This window comes from Jaculus jaculus, chromosome 8, assembly GCF_020740685.1.
Source record: "Jaculus jaculus isolate mJacJac1 chromosome 8, mJacJac1.mat.Y.cur, whole genome shotgun sequence".
Taxonomy (NCBI): Eukaryota; Metazoa; Chordata; class Mammalia; order Rodentia; family Dipodidae; genus Jaculus; species Jaculus jaculus.
In genome coordinates this window covers 118,962,048-118,983,144 of record NC_059109.1, presented here as the reverse complement: position 1 = coordinate 118,983,144, position 21,097 = coordinate 118,962,048, and the positions used below count along the sequence as shown (strand labels likewise).

At 49.6% G+C, this 21,097-nt stretch overlaps 1 protein-coding gene across 1 annotated transcript in view; it reads right to left on the bottom strand.

The window, feature by feature from the left end:
• Positions 1-21,097, bottom strand: part of Ppp1r16b (protein phosphatase 1 regulatory subunit 16B) — a 145,044-nt gene that overhangs the window by 13,872 nt on the left and 110,075 nt on the right. Inside the window, exons 3-10 of the mRNA XM_004666687.2 lie at positions 20,084-20,154; positions 14,798-14,943; positions 8,884-8,987; positions 5,854-5,978; positions 2,521-2,646; positions 1,875-1,950; positions 785-914; positions 527-695 (exon numbers count right to left, since the gene is read on the bottom strand). Of these exons, the coding sequence (XP_004666744.2) occupies positions 527-695; positions 785-914; positions 1,875-1,950; positions 2,521-2,646; positions 5,854-5,978; positions 8,884-8,987; positions 14,798-14,943; positions 20,084-20,154 (947 nt within the window). The remainder of the gene's footprint in view (positions 1-526; positions 696-784; positions 915-1,874; positions 1,951-2,520; positions 2,647-5,853; positions 5,979-8,883; positions 8,988-14,797; positions 14,944-20,083; positions 20,155-21,097) is intronic.

Sequence of the window (21,097 nt, the reverse complement as noted above, 5' to 3'; positions counted from 1 at the left end):
TCCCTGGGGTGAACACTTTGCTACTGAGGAATCCAGAACCAGATGTGCTAGGGGACAAGCAGACCCACAGCAGTTACCTCTCCCTGGCAAGTGACGAGGTCCCCCTATGTGCGAGGGTCCCAGCTCTGACTAACACACCGAGTGAGGGTCACCTCATTCCTGACACAAACTACCACCATCAGATGGGATCCGATTTCTTTGTTATTAACACGTTATTTTTATTTATTTATTTGAGAGAGACAGACAGGGAAAGAGGCAGAGGGAGAGAGACAGGATGGGCACGCCAGAGCCTCCAGCCACTGCAAACGAACCTCAGCCACGTGCGCCATCTTGTTCATCTAGCTCATGTGGGTCCCGGGGAATCGAACCTGGGTCCTTAGGCTTCAAGTGCTTTAACCACTAAGCCATCTCTCTAGCCCGGGATCCAATTTCTGAAGGGCACTGCCCAGTTACCCCCCTCTTACGGTTCTCAGATGAGGAGGCAGGACCAGTGGCCGACACTGGGGCAAGGCGGGAGGAAACTTACTGGGTCCTTATTCTCCTGGTCTGTCCTGGTCTCCCGAATGTCCCCGTTGTAGGTGGACATGCGCTGGTCCTCAGCTGCGCTCCGCTGCTGCCACAAGATGGCCTCTCCCTCATACTCCTTCCGGTACAGGTTGGTTCTGTCTGACAGGCTAGCTCGACGTACCACCTTCCTGAGGGGACAGAGTGGGTGCTGGGAAGCAGTGCCCAAGGGCAACAGGCAGGCACGTGGAGCTGCCCTCGGCCGCCCCGTTCCACTCACCCGCGGCTCCCTGCGCTGGATGTCCGCCGGCTCAGGGATGACTTGTGCCTCAGCTGGGATTTCATGATCACATCGTGCTTGTGTTTGAGCTCCAGCAGCAGGACCTTGAACTCCTCCTCCTCACACAGATCTGAAGGGCACAAGAACCAGTGGTGGGAGGTATGCCAGGGTGGCGGGGGCGGGGCACCACTGAAACCCACTGAGAGCTCTTAACAGTATTTTGGAGAGGCACATAGGGCAGAGAAGCAATGCTCGCTTTCTTTCCTTAGAGGAGTGTGAGAATGGAAGACCCGGCTCCCGCATATGGCCACAACTCCCAAGGGTCCAAGCTAGGACTGGGGGATTCATGGCTCTCTTCGGTCTCTGGGAAAATCAAGACCCGACTGATAGGAGAAGCACTGAGAGAAACCAGTGGGCGCCTCAGGCAGGAAGTGAGGTGAAGTCACTGAGAACCGCTCACAAGCCACCAGTCAATCCCTGGATCCCTTAATCTACTGTCTGTCTGTTTGTTCACCTGCTCATCCAGCCACAGGCTCATCTTTTTCTTTTTTTAATTTTTTCTTTTTCGAGGTAGGGTTTCACTCTAGCTCAGGCTGACCTAGAATTCACTATGGAGTCTCAGGGTGGCCTCGAACTCATGGCGATCCTCCTACCTCTGCCTCCCGAGTGCTGGGATTAAAGGCGTGCACCACCACACCCAGCCCCATAGGTTCATTTTAAGCCCACCCAGCCACTTACCCATTCATCCAGCCATCCCTACTTCTTCACAGCCCGCATCACATACAGCTGTCCACACTATTCATTCCTTCATCTTCTCACATCATATATACCTGTCTGTACTACTAATTCACCCATCCATCTGTCCATCCATCGTCACATCCCACATTTACATCTGCATATCTGCTCTACACATCCATTCACCCATTATCTATCACTTAACTGCCTATCATCTATGTATCGCCTGTCTTCCTTCTACTTATCTACCTACCTACCTACTAATCCATCACTAACATTCAACCATTTATCCACTCACCCATCAAAAAAAATCGGTAAGTACCTAGGTGTGTACAAAGTACTGTATTGGATTTACCTATTGGCATCTCATCCATGGACGTCCTGGCACTGAGACTAGCCCCATGGGACACCAATAGCTCTGCCATCGGCATCTGAAACACAGGAAGAGGTTCGTGGTCTCCCTGTCCAGGGCTCAGGAAGGCTACAAGGAGGAGACAGTGCCCGTGACTCTTAGAATGTGACTCAAAAAGTTGGGTCACACCTGGAGCCATAGGAGAATCCTAGAAGATACAATGGTCCTGCCGCTCCTCCAACATGCCCGAATCACATTGAGAAGGAGGAAAGGGATGATGAGGAGAAAGAGGAGGATGGGGAAGGAGGAGGAAGAGAATGAAGAAGGAAGAGGAGGAGTCGGAGGTCTAATGAGGGACTCCATAAGCAGCCATCATACCTGGGCAACAGACAGAGAAATCACTCCAGGTAGAAATCCCGGAAAATTTCTAATTTGGCACATTTGATCATCATCTTCTTAGCATTCAAATGGTCAAACACATTTGCAAGCTCCCCTGCTCCTATCCACCAAGACTTTTACCTACCACACTCACTCACCACAGAAACACCTTTAGTAGGTCTTAAGTTGTTTTGAACAAAATGTCAGCCCTTGGTGACAGGGGGGTGGACCCTGAGCTGGCCTCCCCCACAGCTCTATGGGTGAGAATTACCTGTCCCCAGAAGGCAGCTGCATGCAATGGCTCCCAGCCATCCCAGTCTTTCACATCCACACGTACTCCATGGTCCAGGAGGAGCTCGGCTGCCCGCAGGTATCCATTGGCTCCAGCTATGTGCAACTGGAAGAGAGGAGAGAAGAAAGCGTTCCCTGGAGAGCCAGTCCCATGTCTGGAGGCAGGCAGAGTGACAGTCCACAGCTTCCAGCTGAAGACCCATTGGCAGGGGGAGCCAGTCAATCGGGGGACAGCAGTCAGTGGGACAGATAAGGCATGGCCTCAGGAGGTGACTGTGAGGACACAGCCCTCGTGACTGCATGCTTCCTCATTCTGGGAGAAGGTGCCTGTAAGGTTCCAACAATGGCAGATTTTTTTTTTCTCTCTCTCTCTTTCCGATTGTTTTTCTAGGTAGGGTCTCACGTTAGCCCAGGCTCACCTAGAATTCACTGTAGTTTCAGGGTGGCCTTGAACTCACAGCGATCCTCCTACCTCTGCCTCCCAAGTGCTGGGATTAAAGGTGTGCACCACCATGCCTGATTTTTTTTATTTTAGAAAGACAGAGAATTGGCGTGCCAAGGCTTCAGCCACTGAAATCGAACCCTAGATGCTTGCACCACCTAGTGGGCATGCACAACCTTGCACTTGCCTCACCTTTGTGTGTCTGGCTTATGTGGGATCTGGAGAGTCGAACATGAGTCCTCAGGCTTCACAGGCAAGTACCTTAACCGCTAAGCCATCTCTCCAGCTCTCTCTCTCTCTCTCTCTCTCTCTCTCTCTCTTTTCAAGATAGGTTCTTTTTCTAGTCTAGGCTGACCTAGAATTCACTATGTAGTCTCAGAGGTGGCCTCAAATTCACAGTGATCCTGCTACCTCTGCTTCCTGAGTGCTGAGATTAAAGGTGTGCACCACCATCTGGCCTCTTTATTTATTTATTTGTTTATTTACTTTTCAAAATATATCCAGGGTATGATGTGATATAGGAGCACCAGAAAAATTAGTATAACTGTCTGATTTCTATATGTCTGATGGTTTCTAGTTGTGGAGAACGACAGCTCATTGGCCAGGTTCTCAGTAAGTACTTGGCTGGGAATAAAACGCACAGGTAGTATAGAGATACTATGGATGATGATGATGGTGGTGGTCACTGAGCTGAGACGGTGGCACATTCCTATAAGCCCTAGCACTTGGGAAGCAGAGGCAGGAGGATTGTGAGTTTAAAGTGAGCCTGAGCTACATAGTAAGGTTTTGCCTCAGAAAATAAATATGGACTGGGACTATAGCTCAGTGACAGACCACTTGCCAAAACATGCACGAGATGCTAGGTTCAATACCCAGCACCACAAATGGATGAATGAATGCATGACCACTGCTAATATCTACTGAGTGTTCAGCCGGTGTTGAATGCCCACTGCAGAATCTCATCCGACACGCCCAGCTGCCCGTGAGGAAGACACTATTATCTCCAGTCTACTTAGCAGACTTCCGAGCCCAGACGGGAGGTGCTGCCCTAAAACCAGCAGCATTCATTCTCACCATCTAACCCTGTTCCTCGGTGCTGGGCTGAGCGGGAGACCTGTGAAGGAAGGGAGCTAACACAGGCAAGAAGCGGAGGTCAGGGGTCAGCAGCTGAGTGAGAGAAGCCCAGCGACCCGACCTGGGAACCAGGTCAGCCCTGCGTGCAGCGAGGGGAGGGGAGTGTGCTACTGCTGAGTCCTGATGGACAAGCATGAGATCCTGGGACTCCCGGCCCCCCATGGCCAGCAAGGATCCCAAGCCTGGAACAGTGCTCATCCTCTGGGGAGTGGGCTTTCAGTCCCGGCTCTGACTTTCTGTTTAGCCAATGCAGAAGCAGACCTGCCCCAACTGAGATGCTGCTACGGGGTCTAGAGGAGGGCTAAGGGCATGTCTCCACGTCCCTGGTAACTGGACTGCAGGGACAGGTGGAAGTGACTAGGCAAGAGTAGAAGGGCTGCACTCTTCCATCTCTTCAAGGTAGTGAGCCGTGTGGCACAGAAGAGGTGCCAATAACCCTATGTGACAGGAGGGATGGACTGATGGATGAGTGGATGGGTGGATGGAGGGATGAAGGACGAATGTATGGAGGATGGATGAATGGATGAAGGGTGAATGAATAAATGGAGGACGGATAGATGAATGGACTGACGGATGGATCGGGCAGATGAAGAACGGATGGACAGATGGATGGAGTAACAGGAGATGGATGGATGATGGCCAGTGAGTGGATGGATGACTGGAGGGCCCAGCATGAAATCATGGAACTTGGAGGAGAGGCTGTGGCAGCGCTGTCAGGGAGACTGAAACCAGCAGAATGGTGAGATGGGGTGGGAGAGGAACACTAGGCAAGGGAATAGGTGATTAAATAGCAAAACAGGGGCTGGAGAGATGGCTTAGTGGTTAAGCACTTGCCTGTGAAGCCTAAGGACCCCAGTTCGAGGCTTGATTCCCCAGTACCCACATAAGCCAGATGCACAAGGTGGCATATGCATCTGGAGTTTGTTTGCAGTGGCTGGAGGCCCTGGCGTGCCCATTCTCTCTCTCTCTCTTTCTGTGTCTGTCACCCTCAAATAAATAAATAAAAATAAACAACAACCAAAAAAGGCAAAACGGGCTGGGCATGGTGGCACACGCCTTGATCCCAGCACTTGGGAGGCAGTGGTAGGAGGATCACTATGACTTTGAGGTCAGCCTGGGACTACAGAGTGAGTTCCAGGACAGCCTGGGCCAGAGTGAGATCCTATTTGAAAAACAAACAAACAATACTGTTTTAGAGGCTGGAGAGATGGCTCGGCAGCTAAGGTGCTTGCCTGTAAAGCCTAATGACCCAGGTTCAATTCCCCAGTACCCATGTAAAGTCAGATGCACAGTGACACATGCATCTGGGGATCATTTGCAGTGGCTGGAGGCCCTGGCCTTCCCATTCTCTGCTCCCTCCACCCGGCTTATAAATAAATACAACTTTTTAAAAAAGCAAAATGGCTTGAGTGAGTGAATGATAGTCCTTAAGTGCAGGATGTCACTTGAGGAGGGGGAAATAACAAGTCCAAGACAAGATCTTGGGGACAAAACAGATGGACAGCAGAGCCAAGCCTGCCATCCTGAGCCCATCACTCCCAGCTCCAGCAGGAGTGTCCAGAATCCCAAAGAAACTAAATTCAGCTTTGCTAGGAGTAGCCGTGGACCCAAAGGAAGTTCGAGATCACAACCAGACCCCATGTGTACAGATCCACACCAGGAGTCCACCCCCAATCAGCCCAAGCCTTTGTCTGGATTCTTGCCCCCATCCCAGACCAACCTAGCCCATCTTCTCACCAGTGTGGCACCCTGGGCATCTACCCAATCTAGATCCTGGCCCGCTGCAATCATGCAGTGAATGTCTGAAATCATCTGCTGCTCTGGAGCTGCCCGCATCTCATTGATTTTCTCCTGGGTGATGCCTGTGGGGAGAGAGAGGGTTGATTCAGCACTTTCAGACCTGGTTTCCAAGAGGGAAGGAAAGGGTGGACGGTGCAGGTATGGCTCCTGCTCCCAGGTCTGCCCATCACAGGGCCGACAGATCACTGTCCTCAAGCCTCCTGAACACAAACACCATGGATTGTCCCATTGGGGGAGGGCCACTGTCCTGCTTGGTACCTAGTATTGCTTGGTCCTTATTAACATCTCCTACTTTGCACTTTGTTGTTCTCTTACCTGCGGGTCCCAATCACCCACCTAACCACCTCCAGCCGCACCACTGACTGCTGTGACTCATTCTTTAGGTCTGACCGGTAGCCCCTCTCCAGCTGGCATCCACGGGCCACCCTATCTGACCAGGGTCCCTGTTACTTTCCTTTGTCTCGTATACAACTGAGTTTATACCACCACAAACAACGCTTGACGTATTCTTGTTGTCAGAATGACCGAATTACTGAATATATGATGTTCATGTTTTAAAAATACTTATTTGGGGCTGGAGGGATGGCTTAGTGGTAAGGTCATTTGCCTGCAAAGCCAAAGGATCCCGATTCGACTCTCCAGGACCCACGTAAACCAGATGCACAAGGGGCGCATGCGTCTGGGGTTTGTTTGCAGTGGCTGGAGACCCTGGCATGCCCATTCTCACTCTCTCTCTCTCTCTCTCTGCCTCTTTCTCAAATAAATAAATGAGTAAAAATTTTTTTTAAATACTCATTTATCTGTGAGCAAGAAGGGGAAAGATGGGGGTGGAATGGAACGACCAGGGCCTCCTTCTGCTATAAGTAAACTCCAGGGGCATGTTCCACCTTATGCATCTGGCTCTGCATGGGTACTGGGGAACCAAACCCAGGCTGTCTCTTGAGCCATCTCTCAAGCCCAAATATATTCCTTTTGAGTGCCGAGTTGAAGGCAGAGAAGATACAGAAGAGCCTAGAAGCAGTTTCTATTTGTTTGTTTGGGATCGTTTTGTTGCTGCTGCTGTTGTTTTTTTATTTTAATATTAATTTATTTATTGGAGAGAGAGAGAGAGAATAGGCATATCAGGGCCTCCAGTCACTCTAGACACATGTACTACCTTATGCATCTGGTTTACCTGGATACCAGGGAATCTAGCCTGGGTCTTTAGGCATTGCAGGTAAGCGCTTTAACCTCTAAGCCATTTCTCCTGCTCCAATGTTTGTTTTATTTTTAATGTTATTTATTTTTGTGAGGAAAAAGAGAAAAGAGAGAGAGAGAAAATTGGCATACCAGGGCCTCTTGCTGCTGTAAATGAACTCCAGATAGACATGTGTAGTACTTTGTGCATCTCTCTTTATGTGAGCCCTGGGAGATTGACTCCAGGCCATCAGGCTGTGCATACAAGCAAGCACCTTTAACCTCTGAGCCATCTCTCCACCCCTGGTTGTTTAATTTTTGAGATAGGGTGTCACTTGATAGCTTAGGCTCACCTGGAATCTACTATGTAGCCCAGGCTGACCTTAAACTTGGAGCAATGCTCCTGTCTCAGCTTCCAGAATGCTGGAATTATAGGTTTGAGCTACCATGCCTGGATCCAGAAAGATGTTTTATAGCCTGAATCCCTAGCTAAAATAAGTGTAGTGGTAACTACTCATTTAAGGAGATGACCCCACGTTTTATTAAAAGACCCACTAAGTCAAGCACCTTTAAGTAGAATTTAGGAGTGTCTGTAAACTTGAAAGGAGCAAAAGATTCTATTTGTGTTGAAAAATTTAAATAGGCCTTATAAGGTGTTTCCTGCCATTAGAATGTAAACCAAGACAGCCAGCAGTGTGTGTGAGTGCATCACCATGGGAAATTCTGCTTTCATATCTTATCACCTTTAAAAAAAATATTTTTTAGTTATTTGGAAAGAGAGAGAGAGAATGAGTGTTCCAGGGTCTCTTGTCCCTGTAAACAAGCTCCAGATGCATGCGCCACTTTGTGCATCTGGCTTTACGTGGGTGACAGAGAATCAAACCAGGGCTGGCAGGCTTTGCAAGCAAGTGTCTTTAGCTACGGAGCCATCTCCCCAGCCCAAAAGATCTCATCATCTTGCTGTTCAATGAACTAACAAATTTTCTATGTAACAGACTTTAAAATGTTCTGACAGCTACATTTGCATATAATTTGGCTTCCTTTATACTCCCATGATTTTCTAACTCCACAAAGAAGGGAAGGGGGTCCATGGTTTCACTAGAATGGCACAAGACTCGTTTAAGATCCTCTGCAAGAGGCAAGTGGGAAATGCATGGGTGTTAAGAAACAAGGAGAGCAAAACAGCAGTGACCTGGGCACGTGAGGGCAGTGCGAAGCAGGGCCTCCGGCCACAGCTGCGGGTCTGCTCGACGACCCTATGGAGAGGTGCGATGCAGGCACGTATGCGATGGGCAAAGACAGACAGGCATCTGTCACTGCTGCATGCACTCCCCTCTGAACCTCACTGTGAGCACAGGACAGCCCACGTCGTGTTTTTCAGGGCCCCTGGCAGTCAGCGTGGGGCCTGGCACAGAGCAGCACCCGCAAATGTTCTTGACTTTTTTACCATTTTCCCAAATGAGGACACGTCTTCATGGTGAATGTTTACCGAACTGAACTGTCACAGCTGACGAAGAGACAGGGCCAGCTGAGACCGCCTGCATGTGTGGGCGACAGGGATGAGAACAATACCTCCCTTCTGCACAGCCTCGTTTAGCAGGGTCCTTTCATGTCCCTATCTTGTTAATCACACAGATGACAGCCATAATGAGGACCTGTCTCATTTACTGAGTGCTGAGCACGAGGCAGGCGGGCACACAGCTCACCACCGAGTTCGTTCACATTCGTCTAAGCCACGCTTAGTGTAACACCACACTGCGCCCCGCTTGGTGACACGCTACCCTCCCTTACCCTGGTACGCCATGCAGGTCTCGATGACATCCAGGGTGGGCTCATCCTCACAGAGGTCATATGGCATGTTCCCATCAGAGTTGACGGCAAGCAAGTCAGCCCCGCTGCAGAGAAAGGGTCAAGGTGAGGGTGAAGCGGGTGTGCCCAGGGTTGGTTCGGCTGCCTCTGCCACCTGGCCCCTCACCCACTGCCTAATGACACACCCTAGAAGCCACGACCCACGGAGGTACGCCCCATCAGAGTGACACTCATTCCTGCCTCTTACACAGCCCAGGATCACAAAGGCTTCAGCATCCCAGGGACCTGGCAGAAGGGACCAAGGTCCCAGAAGACCTGTTGAATCGGCATGTGGACACTTCAGGACAGATGACAAGGCACCCCTCCCCACCAGAGCAGTCATGAGAACAATGCAAACAAGAGCTAGAGGATGGCTCATGCAGCAGGTCCAGTGTCAGTCCTTTCAGCATGAGGACCAGAGTTGGATCCCCAGCTCCCCCAAAAAGCTGGATGTGGTGGTGCCAGCCCGTAATACCAGCACTGGGGAGGTAGGGACAGTTAGGACCCTGGGGCACACCAGCCAGCCACTCTAGTCTAACTGGCAAGTTCTGGGACACTGAGAGACACTGTCTCAAAACAAGGCGAAAGCCGAGCATGATGGTGCACGCCTTTAATCCCAGCACTCGGGAGGCAGAGGTAGGAGGATCGCCATGAATTCGAGGCCACCCTGAGACTACATAGTGAATTCCAGGTCAGCCTGGGCTAGAGTGAAACCCTACTTTGGGGAAAAAAAAAACAAACAAGGTGAGAAATGATCCCTGAGGTTGTCCTCCAGCCACACACATGCACATGTTTGCACGAGTACCCGCATACACCCATACCCGCACATATGCATACATGCACATGGGCACCACCACACATAAAATATACATGCATATGGCATTGCTGAGGATGACATCCAAGGCTGTCCTCCGGCTTCCACTGGCAGGTGCACACGTGTGTGTTCACTTGAACATATCTATGCACACATGCATAAAAAAAAATGGGAAGATCCAGGGCTAGGGAAATGATCCAGTTGGTAAAGTGTTTCCCTTCCAAGCATGAGAACCTAAGTTTGGATACCCAGCACCCATGTTAAAAAAAAAAAAAAACTAGGCATGGCTCAATATATCAACTCCTGGCTTCCATATACAGACACATACACATACATACTACACATGTGCACATGTAAAATTAAAATATAAAATAAATAATTTTAAAAAGAAAGATCAAGATTCCTAATGAGGCCAGTCGGCTACATAGTTCCAAGCCAGTCTGGGCTAGAGTTAGACCCAGAAAGAAAGAAAGACGGAGGGAGAGAGAAAGAAAGGGGAGGGAGGAAGAAAGGAAGGATAAGTTAGGTGCAAAGGAGGAAAGGATGAACAAAACGGAGGGGTAAAACTCCACATTATCATCTCATTTGGTACAGTAGAGGCATGGGTGGGCCTGAAACTTCAGAGCTGGGGCAGCAAAGACAGGAGACTCTCTGGAGCTTACTGGCCAGCTAGTGTAGCCTACTTGGTGAGCTCCAGGCCAGTGAGAATGCTGTCTTTAAAACAGTGTGTGTGGGGGGGGTGGAGAAATGGCTTAGCAACTAAGGCCTAAGGACCCATGTTTGTCTCTCCAGATCCCATGCAAGTCAGACACACAAAGGTGAGGCAAGTGCAAGGTTGCACATGACCACTAGGTGGTGCAAGTGTCTGGCATTTGATGGCAGTGGCTGAGGCCCTGGTGTGCCAGTTCTCTCATTCTCTGTCTCTTTCTCTCTCTAAAATAAAAATAAAATATAGAGTAGGAGAGATGGCTTAGCATTTAAGGCGCTAACCTGAAAAGCCAAAGGACCTAGGTTCGATTCCCCAGGACCGATATAAAGCCAGATGTACAAGGTGGCACATGCATCTGGAGTTTGTTTGCAGTGGTTGGAGGCCCTGGCGTGCCCATTCTATTTCTCCCTCTGCCTCTTTCTCTGTCTCTCAAATATCTTTCTCAAATAAATAAATAAAAATAAAACATTTTAAAAATTAAATATGAAGAAAATCGCTCTTAAAAAAAAGGTCGATGCTACTCCTGAGGATAACATGCAAGGTTGTCCTCTGGCTTCTACAGGCACACACATGCATGAATACCTCCTCACATGAACACGCACACGTGTGCACATGCATACACACATGAAAAAGAAAAACAAAGCTAGAGAACTCACATTTCCTCACCTCAAAACTTACAAATCTACAGTGATCAAAAACAATGTGTTCGGGCTGGAGAGATGGCGTAGCGGTTAAGCGCTTGCCTGTGAAGCCTAAGGACCCCGGTTCGAGGCTCGGCTCCCAGGTCCCACGTTAGCCAGATGCACAAGGGGGCGCACGCGTCTGGAGTTCGTTTGCAGAGGCTGGAAGCCCTGGCGCGCCCATTCTCTCTCTCTCCCTCTATCTGTCTTTCTCTCTGTGTCTATCGCTCTCAAATAAATAAATAAAAATTTAAAAAAAAAAAAAAAACAACAATGTGTTCAACTGCTAACACACCCACCAAGGCTCAGGGATTATTTTGGAAGAGGGGGGGTGGGAAGCTTGTAAGAGCCATTGGGTGTGTGCAGATATCCTGAGGCCCAGCCCTGCCCCCAGCCAGAGACTGACAGAGACTGATTACTACATACACAGTGAATACCCATAACTCAACTGAGGAGGGCCCTCGGGGAAATGGAGACTGGGGAGAGAGGAACGTACAATTATAATGTATGTAAAAAAAAAAAAAAAAAAAAAAAAAAGCAATGTGTTAGACAGGCTCATACCTACAATCCCAGTATTCAGGAGACTAAGATAGGAAGATTACAAGTTTGAGGCCATCCTGGGCTACACAGTGAGACCCTACCTTAAAAACAAAGCAAGCAAGCAAGCAAGCAAACAAACAAACAAACAGAAACTAGCATGATACTGGCATGAAGACAGTCATATACATCAATGGGATAGAATATAATCCAGAAAATAAGCAGACTCTTCTTAGCCTTGCTTGGCAACCCTCCTGTCTTAGCCTCTTGAGAGGCAGAACTACAGATGCGTACTACCACGCCCAGATCTCTTAAATGATGTTCGATGGGCGCTCAGACCAGTCACTGGAGAAAGGATAACCTTCACAACGAAAGTCCCAAAGAAACTGGATATCCCCATGGGAAAGAAAGGGCATCAGACCTTTATCTGGCAACAGGCAAGATTTAACTCCTAATAGACGTATGACCCAACTGTTAGGCCCACAACTCTTGCACGGAAACAGAATAGAACCTTCAGGATGCTGCATCTGGCAATGGCTTCTTGGGTACGACAGCAGAGGACACCCAAGAAAAGGGGGAAACGATCACAAATTGGACTTTGAAAAAAAAATATTTCTCTTCTAAATTTTCATTGATTTATTTATGAGAAAGGGGAGAGAGAGAGAAAAAAATAGGTGTGCCAGGGCCTCCAGCCACTGAAAATGAACTCCGGACACATGTGCCACCATGAGCATCTGGCTTATATGGATCTTGGGGAATTGAGCTGGGGTCCGTAGGCTTCACAGCAAGCACCTTAACTGCTAAACCATCTCTCCAGCCCACAAGTTGGACTTTTTGAAAAATTTTTAGATTTTATGCATCAAGGGACATTATCCAAATATAGCCCACAGAATGAGTGAGAATTTTTGCAAATCTGATCTGTAAATACCTACCTAGGGACTTAATATCTAGAATATAGAAATAAAACTCCTGAAACACAATAGCAACTCCCCTCTACCCCCCCAAAAAAAAACTGATTAAAAAAGGAGCAAAGTATGCATTTTGTCAAGGATTTTATAGAAATAGACAAAATGGGGCTGAAGAGATGGCTTAGGAGTTAAGGCACTTGCCTGTGAAGCCTACGGACCTAGGTTTGATTCCCCAGGACCCCTGTAAGCCAGGTGCACATGGTGGCACATGCATCTGGAGTTTGTTTGCGGTGGCTGGAGGCCCTGGCGTGCCCATTCTCTCTCTCTCTGCCTCCCTATTTCTCTGTCGCAAATGAATAAATAAAAATAAAATATTTTAAAATGTTTAAGAAAGGAAATACACGTGAAAAAATGCTCAAGACGGGATGGGAGACGGCTCAGTAGTTCAGTGCGCTTCCTACGCATGCATGAGGGCCTGTAAGTGGCCAAGTTCACCTCTTCAGAGCCACATACAGAAACAGCTGGGTGTGGCTGTGCATGTCTATAACTCCAGGCCCACAGGGGAGCAGAGACCCAAAAATCACCAGAGCTCACAAAAAAAGAAGGAAGAAAGTTTTAAAAAGACAATCTTCTGGGTTAATAAGAGGTTCTTCTGGCTCAAACAAGACCAGGCAGAAGAGCAGCAGAGCTGGCTGACATGCCACTCTGGACACCACAGGTGAGTGCATGGGCACCAGAGATCACATGCACATGTCCATATCCCACCCCGCCACACAGCAAAATAAAAAGCTCAATATTGCTACTCATCAGAAAAATAGACAACCAAAATTTAAAACAGGGAGCCCCGAGTATGGTGGCTCATGCCTTTAGTCCCAGCACTTGGGAGGCAGAGGTAGGAGGATCACCGTGAGTTCGAGGCCACCCTGAGACTACATAGTGAATTCTAGGTCAGCCTGGGCCAGAGTGAGACCCTACCTTGAAAAACCACAAAAAATAATAATAATAATAATATTAATAATAATAAAATTAAAACAGGGGCTGGAGAGATGGCCTAGCACTTAAGGTGCTTGACTACAAAGCCAAAGAACCCAGGTTTGATTCCCCAAGAACTAAGTAAACCAGATGCACAAGGTGGCACATGCATCTAGAGTTTATTTGCAGTGGCTAAAGGCCGTGGCACACCCATTCTCTCTCTCTCTCTTTAGTACATAAATAAATGAATAAAATATTTAGCTGGGCGTGGTGGCACACGCCTTTAATCCCAACACTCGGGAGGCAGAGGTAGGACGATTGCTATAAGTTCGAGGCCACCCTGAGACGACATAGTGAATTCCAGGTCAGCCTGTGCCAGAGTGAGACCCTACCTCAGAAAACCAAAATAAATAAATTAAAAATAAATAAATAATAGGGTCAGGCATGGTGGCACACGCCTTAAATCCCAGCCCTTTGGAGGCAGAGGTATAGGAGGATCATTGTGAGTTCGAGGCCATATGACCCAACAATTCCACTTCCGGGCATATTCCCCAAAAGAATGTCAAGAAGAGATTTGCAGTGATAGTTGGACACCCATGTTCAGCAGCGTTATCCACAACAGCCAAAAGGTGGAAGCAACATATCAGTGGGCAGCTCTATAAACCAACTATAACAGACAGAGGAGTACCCTCATCCTTAAAAAAGGAACGTGAAAGAAGTTTGAGGACTGTATGCAAATGCAATAAGAAAATCGCAAAAACCCAAATCACATGCGACTCCACTTAAAGGAGGGGCTGAGAGTGCATCCGTACTGGCAGAAAGCAGAATGCTGGGCTCAGGGCTTGGGAGGCAGATGAGGAACGGGAAGGGTGCTTGTCCAGCGGGTGCAGAGGGTCAGTTCTGCAAGGTGAGGACGAGTTCTGGGGATGGGTGGTGGGGCCGGGTGCCCGGCAATGCAGACACACTTCCGGCACTGAACTGTACACTTCAAAAGTTAAGGTGGCAAAATGTTATACTACTGGTGTTTTCCCACACACACACACACACACAAAAAGGGAGGAAAACGAATGAAAAGAAACAAAGAGTGAAAGAGAGCAAGCAATTAAAAATAAGCAGAGAAAGAGACTGAGAGAAAAAAGGTGAGACACATAGAGACAGTTGGGAGGAGAAAGAACAATGAAAAAGAGAAGGAAGAGAAGAGGAGGAGGAGGGACAGCGGGAGGCGGAAGGCACGTACTACTGAACGAGGATTTTCACCAGGTTGATGTGACCACAGGTGGCCGCAGCATGCAGGGGTGTCCACAGCTCATTGTCCTTGGCGTTCACATTGGCACCGTGGGACAGGAGAAGCTTGACTATTTCCTCAAAATTGTCGATGCAGCACTGGAAGGGACACAGAGGCAGAGTGAGCACCTGGGGGTGTGTGTGGGGGGGGACACATGCCACCTTCCCTGCAAGCTGACTGCCTGCGCTTGACTTCAGTCCTGATACCTCCAGGCAGTACATATTGCCAATGACCTTGAGCCGAGCACTTTACTGCTTCGAGCCTGTCCCCTTGTGAGTAAAGATGAAGTTAATAATGTGTAAGATAAAAATAACCTCAGTAAACAACCTCCGTCAGCTATAAAGTGTTTTTGTAAGTGCTAGCAGAATGGCATCCGATTTTAAAATCCCGGAAGGCTTTCTCCGAACACCACTGTGTAGGGGAACTACTAGAAAGTGATTAAATTCAAGCAAGACTGTTCAGGGGGAAACATGGCTGTGTGTTGGGGGAGGGTCCCCCTTCTATCTTCTCTTAGAGCAGTAGCTCTTGAAACTTCGGACCTAAGAACTTCTGGGGTTGGGGGAGACAGCTCAGTAGGTAAGAGCATCCGTGGTGCAAACACAAGGACCTGAGTTCAATCCCCACCACCCATGTGAAAAGCCAGACACGCCCACACATGCTTGTAATCCCTGTACTGAGTAGGGCAGACACAGGGGGATCACTGGGGCTCTCTGGACAGCCAGTATAAGTGAAAAACAGGACATTCTAGGTTCAGTGTAAGACTGTCTCTAGGAAAAAGATGGAACAGTGATGGGGAGGACATCTTCTATCTCCTTCCTATGGTCTCTGTCTAGTGTGCACAGGGCACCTATGTTTGCACACACATGTGTACAATACATACATACTGCACGTACACAACCAAACATAAAAATTAAAAAATTGTTTTTAAAATATATTTCATTTGAGAGAGAGAGAAAAGTACAGAGAGGAGTGAGTGAGACAGAATGGGCGCGCCAGGGTCTCCAGCCACTGCAAATGAACTCCAGATGCATGCGCCTCCTTGTGCATCTGGCTAACGTGGGTCCTGGGGAATCGAACTGGGGTCCTTTTGGCTTTGCAGGCAAAAGCCTTATTAACCGCTAAGCCATCTTCTCCAGCCCTCCAAAACTGTTTTAGAAAGGACTGCAGAACCAGAAGTACAGACCTCGGAGAAGCTCCCAAACAACCAAGACTCCTCCCAAGAATCCAGCCCCATGTGCGGCTTGTAAGAGGCCCTGATACTGATGGGGGGGGGGGGTGTTTGCACTCCTACCTGGAGGATGCAGCATTATGCCATTATGAGCGTGAGCCCCGGAGAAGGGGGAGGACTCAGGATACAGCTCACCTGAGAGAACACAGACTCAACAAGTCACCCAAACACCAGGGACAATAGGTGAAAGACTCCTTAAGGAACAGAGAGGCCCCAGCCAGGGAGGACAATAGAATGTCAGTGGCCACTTGGCCACTTTGAAGAGTGCAGGCTTGTCTAGATGTGATTTCTGGAGAAGCCAGCAGGGGGCGTAGCAAGGGAATCCCCGCTCAGCCTCACCATCCAGGAACAGATTTGGTCCTCTGTGGGTCAGGAGACATGGGTTTGCTATACCCACAAAAGTACAGCAATCAGACTTAAAAAAAAAAAAAAAATCACCCTGTGGATTCTATGTGGAGAACAGTATGTGTGCACGTGCGTGAGCGTTTTTTGCCCACATTGGGAAGGGACAGTGAAAAGCTATGTTAAAATCACCCAGTTAAAGGATGATGGTGGCCCTAGCCTAGAGAAGCAACTAGAGAAATGGAAAAAAGAGCCTGGAGCCCAGCTGAAGGAACAGGGGGTGTTATGGCTCCAGATGGGTGTGAAGCTGGGTGGCACCACAGCCCCCACCCCAACCAGAACTCAGAGCCAGCAGATGGTGCCAGAGACCCAGTTCTCTCGGAACCAGCCGGTCTGAAGTAGCTGGATCTCAGGGCACCTCTCTAGACAGGCCGGGAAAGATATGCCCCCCCCCCACCCCCGTGAGACAGGTACTGTGTGAGGTGATCAGGAGAACCATGCAGTAACATAACATGGCCTACAGAGGGCACTAAACGCACTGGAGACAGGCATAGGTGGAAGGGAGGATTCTGGGGCTCCCTGGAAGCTAAGCCCAGGGGGCCATGAGACAGGGCGACTAGAGGTCCCCGACCTCAGAGACCGTGGAAATAAAAGCGGGGGTTGGGGGAATTGGGGGGGTTGGGGGGGAAGGGATGAGGGTTCAAAGTAACAGGTTGAAATGGGAGAGGAGCACACGCCCAGAACAGCTGAGCCTCCTGAGCGGGATCCTGGGGCTGGCCAAGTCTGCATGGGTGGTGAGTGGGGTGCGCGCGTGGGCCTGGCGCACAGAGGGTGGGCAGGCCCTGCAGTCATCACGTGGGGAATGGCACCCAGCGGCGGGCTGGCTCTTCCCGCCTCCTCGCCTCCCACATCTCATCTATGACCAGCTGCACACTCTGTCTCCTAAATCGATGTCCCAACCTTGCTGTCCCGGGCGAGGCGACACCCTCTCCCTCCTCCCTCTCTTCCCTTGCTTCTTCTCATCCAGTCGCGCCTCTCTCCATCTGCAAACCTCGGGAGGCTCCCCACTGCCAAAAACAGCAAACCTGCACTTCTTGGCCAGGCCTAGGGAGGCTCTGTGTATGCCCCGGCTTCCTCTTTTGCTCCCCAGCAGGCAGTAGTGACACTAACGACAAGAACAGCTAACAACATGTCATGTCCCATCGCAGCCATAAAAAAAGCCAGTGCCTTTGGAGGACTTACTGGCTAAGCTTTGGCTATTTGTTGTTACGTGTTACTCTTTTGTTTGTTTGTTTTTTGAGATAAGATCTTACTCTAGCTCAGGCTGAGCTGGATTTCACTATGTAGTCTCAGGGTGACCTCGAACTCCTTGTGATCCTCCTACCTCTGCCACATTTTACTCTTAAGACAGGCCCGTGAGTGTCCTCTCATTCCCGCTGGTCCAAAGAGGCCCAGGTGCATAAGGTCACATAGCAAAAACCTCATCAATTTAAGATTACAACCATCTACAGCCTCCTGCAGACCCGGCACTTGGGAGGCAGAGGGAGGAAGAGAGAGAGTTTGAGGCCAGCCTGGGTTACACAGTGAGATGCTGTCTCAAAACAAAACAAAACAAGACGCCCACACAACAAAACCCATCTCCAGAGCTACATTAAAGATCCAGGCCGACTGACTGGAAGGGCGCGCTCTCCCTCCCTCCCTCCCCCCCCCCCCAGCCCTCACATTCTTGCCAACCACCATCTCCCTGAGCTTCCTGGCATCCCAACGATCCCCTTGGACTCAAACTCGAGAGGCCAAGTCCCTTTTTCCTATTTCTGCGTTCGCTATTTCTTCTGCTGCGAATGTTCTTCCTTCCCTATCTGGCAAACTCTTTATTTATCTTTTAGGACCCAGCTCAGTTGTCCTTCCTCTTAGAAGCCCATCTCAGTTACCCCCCACTTTTAAAATATTTATTTTATTTTATGAGAGACAGAGAGAATTTGTGCACCAGGGCCTTAGCCACTACAGTCGAACTCCAGATGTGTATGCCACCTTGGGTGCATGTGTGACCTCGTGCGCCTGGCTTATGTAGTTTCTGGGAAGTTGACCCTGGGTCCTTAAGCTCTGCAGGCAAGTGCCTTAACCGCTAAGCCATCTCTCCAGCCCTCTGTTCCCCTTTGATGCAGGCCACTAGCACCCCTCTTTGAGCTGCATGGAGCTCTCTGCTTTCTCTATGTAAAGCCTGTGGTCACATCACACCACGCACTCTGCAAGCAGGGAAGTTGTGTGATCCCTTTCTATGGCCCTGTCCCCAGCAGGCATCTGGCACTGAGCGGGTGCACACTAAGGGTTTGTTGAACAAATGAATGGGAGCATGTAGGATGGTGGGAATGGAGGCCTCCTGAGGGACCCAAGGTGTGAGTCATGGTGGAGGTGGGATCGGGGCACGTTCTCTGCAGCTAATCTCAGAGCCTGCTGAGTTCTCTCCTCCCTAACAGTGTGTTCTCAGAGGCCCCTAAAGGGAATTGGACCTGGGAAAGCCATGTAACCAACAAGAAGGAAGTAGAGGCAGGGACCCCAACCCCAGGGGTTGATAGAGGAAAGAACATCACCTCGAGGGCCACGGGCTCTGCTAGCTACGGTGCCCAAGACCACAGACTTCAATGTGGCTCGGCGGTGATTTGAAATTTGACCTTGAATTCAGAGAGTTCATGTCCCGGAGCTACGCTTTCTGACGTGGCAGCCACTCTGTCCATAAATCCATTAAAATTAAATGAGAGTCGGGACCCAGTTCCTGCCACATAAGCCACACTGTGAGAGCTCTGCAGCCCCATGCAACTGGAGGCTACTGTACTGGTCCACACAGACACATGCAGCCTCCATTCCCGCCACTGTGGAACGTTCTACAGAGCAAGGCTGACCCCGATCCTCAGTCTCCAGAGCCATAAAATGGGGATAACAATATTTCAGAGGGTCTTCATTGGTGAGGATGAGAATGCAATACAGAAGCAAGGGCTTCTCAGGGAAGCGGTCACATGACAACTTTGAGTCATTGCTAACAGGTCTCCTGTACTCTTTCTCCCTCTACCTGCCTATTTCTGTATCTTGCTCAAATAAATAAATACAAATGAAATATAAAAAAAAAAAAAGAAAGAATTATGGCGGGACCCAACTGGATGCTGGGAGCCAATAAGGAGGCCACAGAGGAGAACAAAAAGGTGACAGCCAGTGCAGATTGCCTGCAGGCAGGGAGGGCTTGGAAAAGATATGTGTTGTGATAGCACGTGCTTTGTGGCTGTAGTTGTTGGCTCCGTGACCTTAGACAGCACAGTGCCAGTCAGTCAGCTTTGTCCTCAGGGTGGGTGGGATGTCCTTGTGGCTGTGAATGCGCTTTGTCAACTCTCAAGTTCCAAACAAATGTGCAACTGCTGGCCACAGGGACGCAAGGCACAAAAGGTCCCCTGTGCTCAGCCTTTCCCTGCAGAGGCGCACGTGCCTGGGTGTGTACGCACCCTGGGGCTCTCTGAGCCTGTCTGTGACAGACACATGCATCTCCGGAGGACAAGAGCCTTTGAGCTAGCTGGGCCACTCATGCCGTCTCCCCTTCCCTGAGGATTTGGGGCAGGACTCTGGGCACGTGTGCAGGCAGGAGGTAGGGAGCCAGGGGAACCCCAGTGTGCCCAGCTTACCTGGTGCAGGGCTGTGAGTCCATCTTCATTGCACAAATCGGGACTGACCTTGTTCCTGAGGAAGTAGCGTACTGCAAGAGGAGGGGACAGCAGTGAGGGTCTCCGCACACAGGCCCCAAACAACCCCCGCAAGCCCTCAGGCCCTGGCACAGATGATCTTGCTTACTCCTGACAACAGCGTGGCGTGGTTAGTCACCCCTTCCCATTTTGCAGATGGGGACAGGGAAGCACAGAACTTGGGTCTCTGGCCCAGGATCTCCAAGGAACCAATGGGACTTCCTGTGTCACAGTAGGGCATACTAACAGGAGCTGGTGGTTGTCAGCTTCCTCTGGGCCAGGAACTGATCTGAGGAATTCTGGGGTTTATTTTTTGGCTTTATTGGGAATTAAATCCAGGGCCTTGTACATGCTAGACAAGCACAAAAGCACTGAGTTGAATCTCCAGTATCCCCTGGTTTGTTGGTTTGATTGTTGGTTTGTTTTTTTACAAGGTAGGGTCTCACTCTAGCCCAAGCTGACCTGGAATTCACTACCTAGTCTCAGAATGGCTTCCAACTCACAGAAATCCTCCTACCTCTGCCTCCAGAGTACTGGGATTAAAGGCGTGTGCCACCACTCCTGGTAGAGAATGGATGCACCGGAGCCTCTAGCCACTGCAAACGGACTCTAGATGCACTGGCCACTTTGTGCATCTGGCTTTAGGTGGGTACTGGGAAGGCAAACTGGGGTCATTAAGCTTTGCAGGCAAGTGTCTTAAACATTGAGCCATCTCTCCAGCCCTCCCCCAGTATTTGTTTTGAGACAGAGTCTTTCTAAGTTGTCCAGGATGGACAGAGAACTTGCTATGTAGCCCAAGTAGGCCTTGAACTTGCAATCAACTCTCTAGCCTCAGCCTCCAGAATTGCTGGGATCACAGGAAGGTGCCAAGGTCCAGGCTCAAGGTCTGAGCCTTGAACACAGTGTGTCCATCTAGAGCACCTTCTGGTCCTTGAAAGCTACACCCGAGTTCAAATT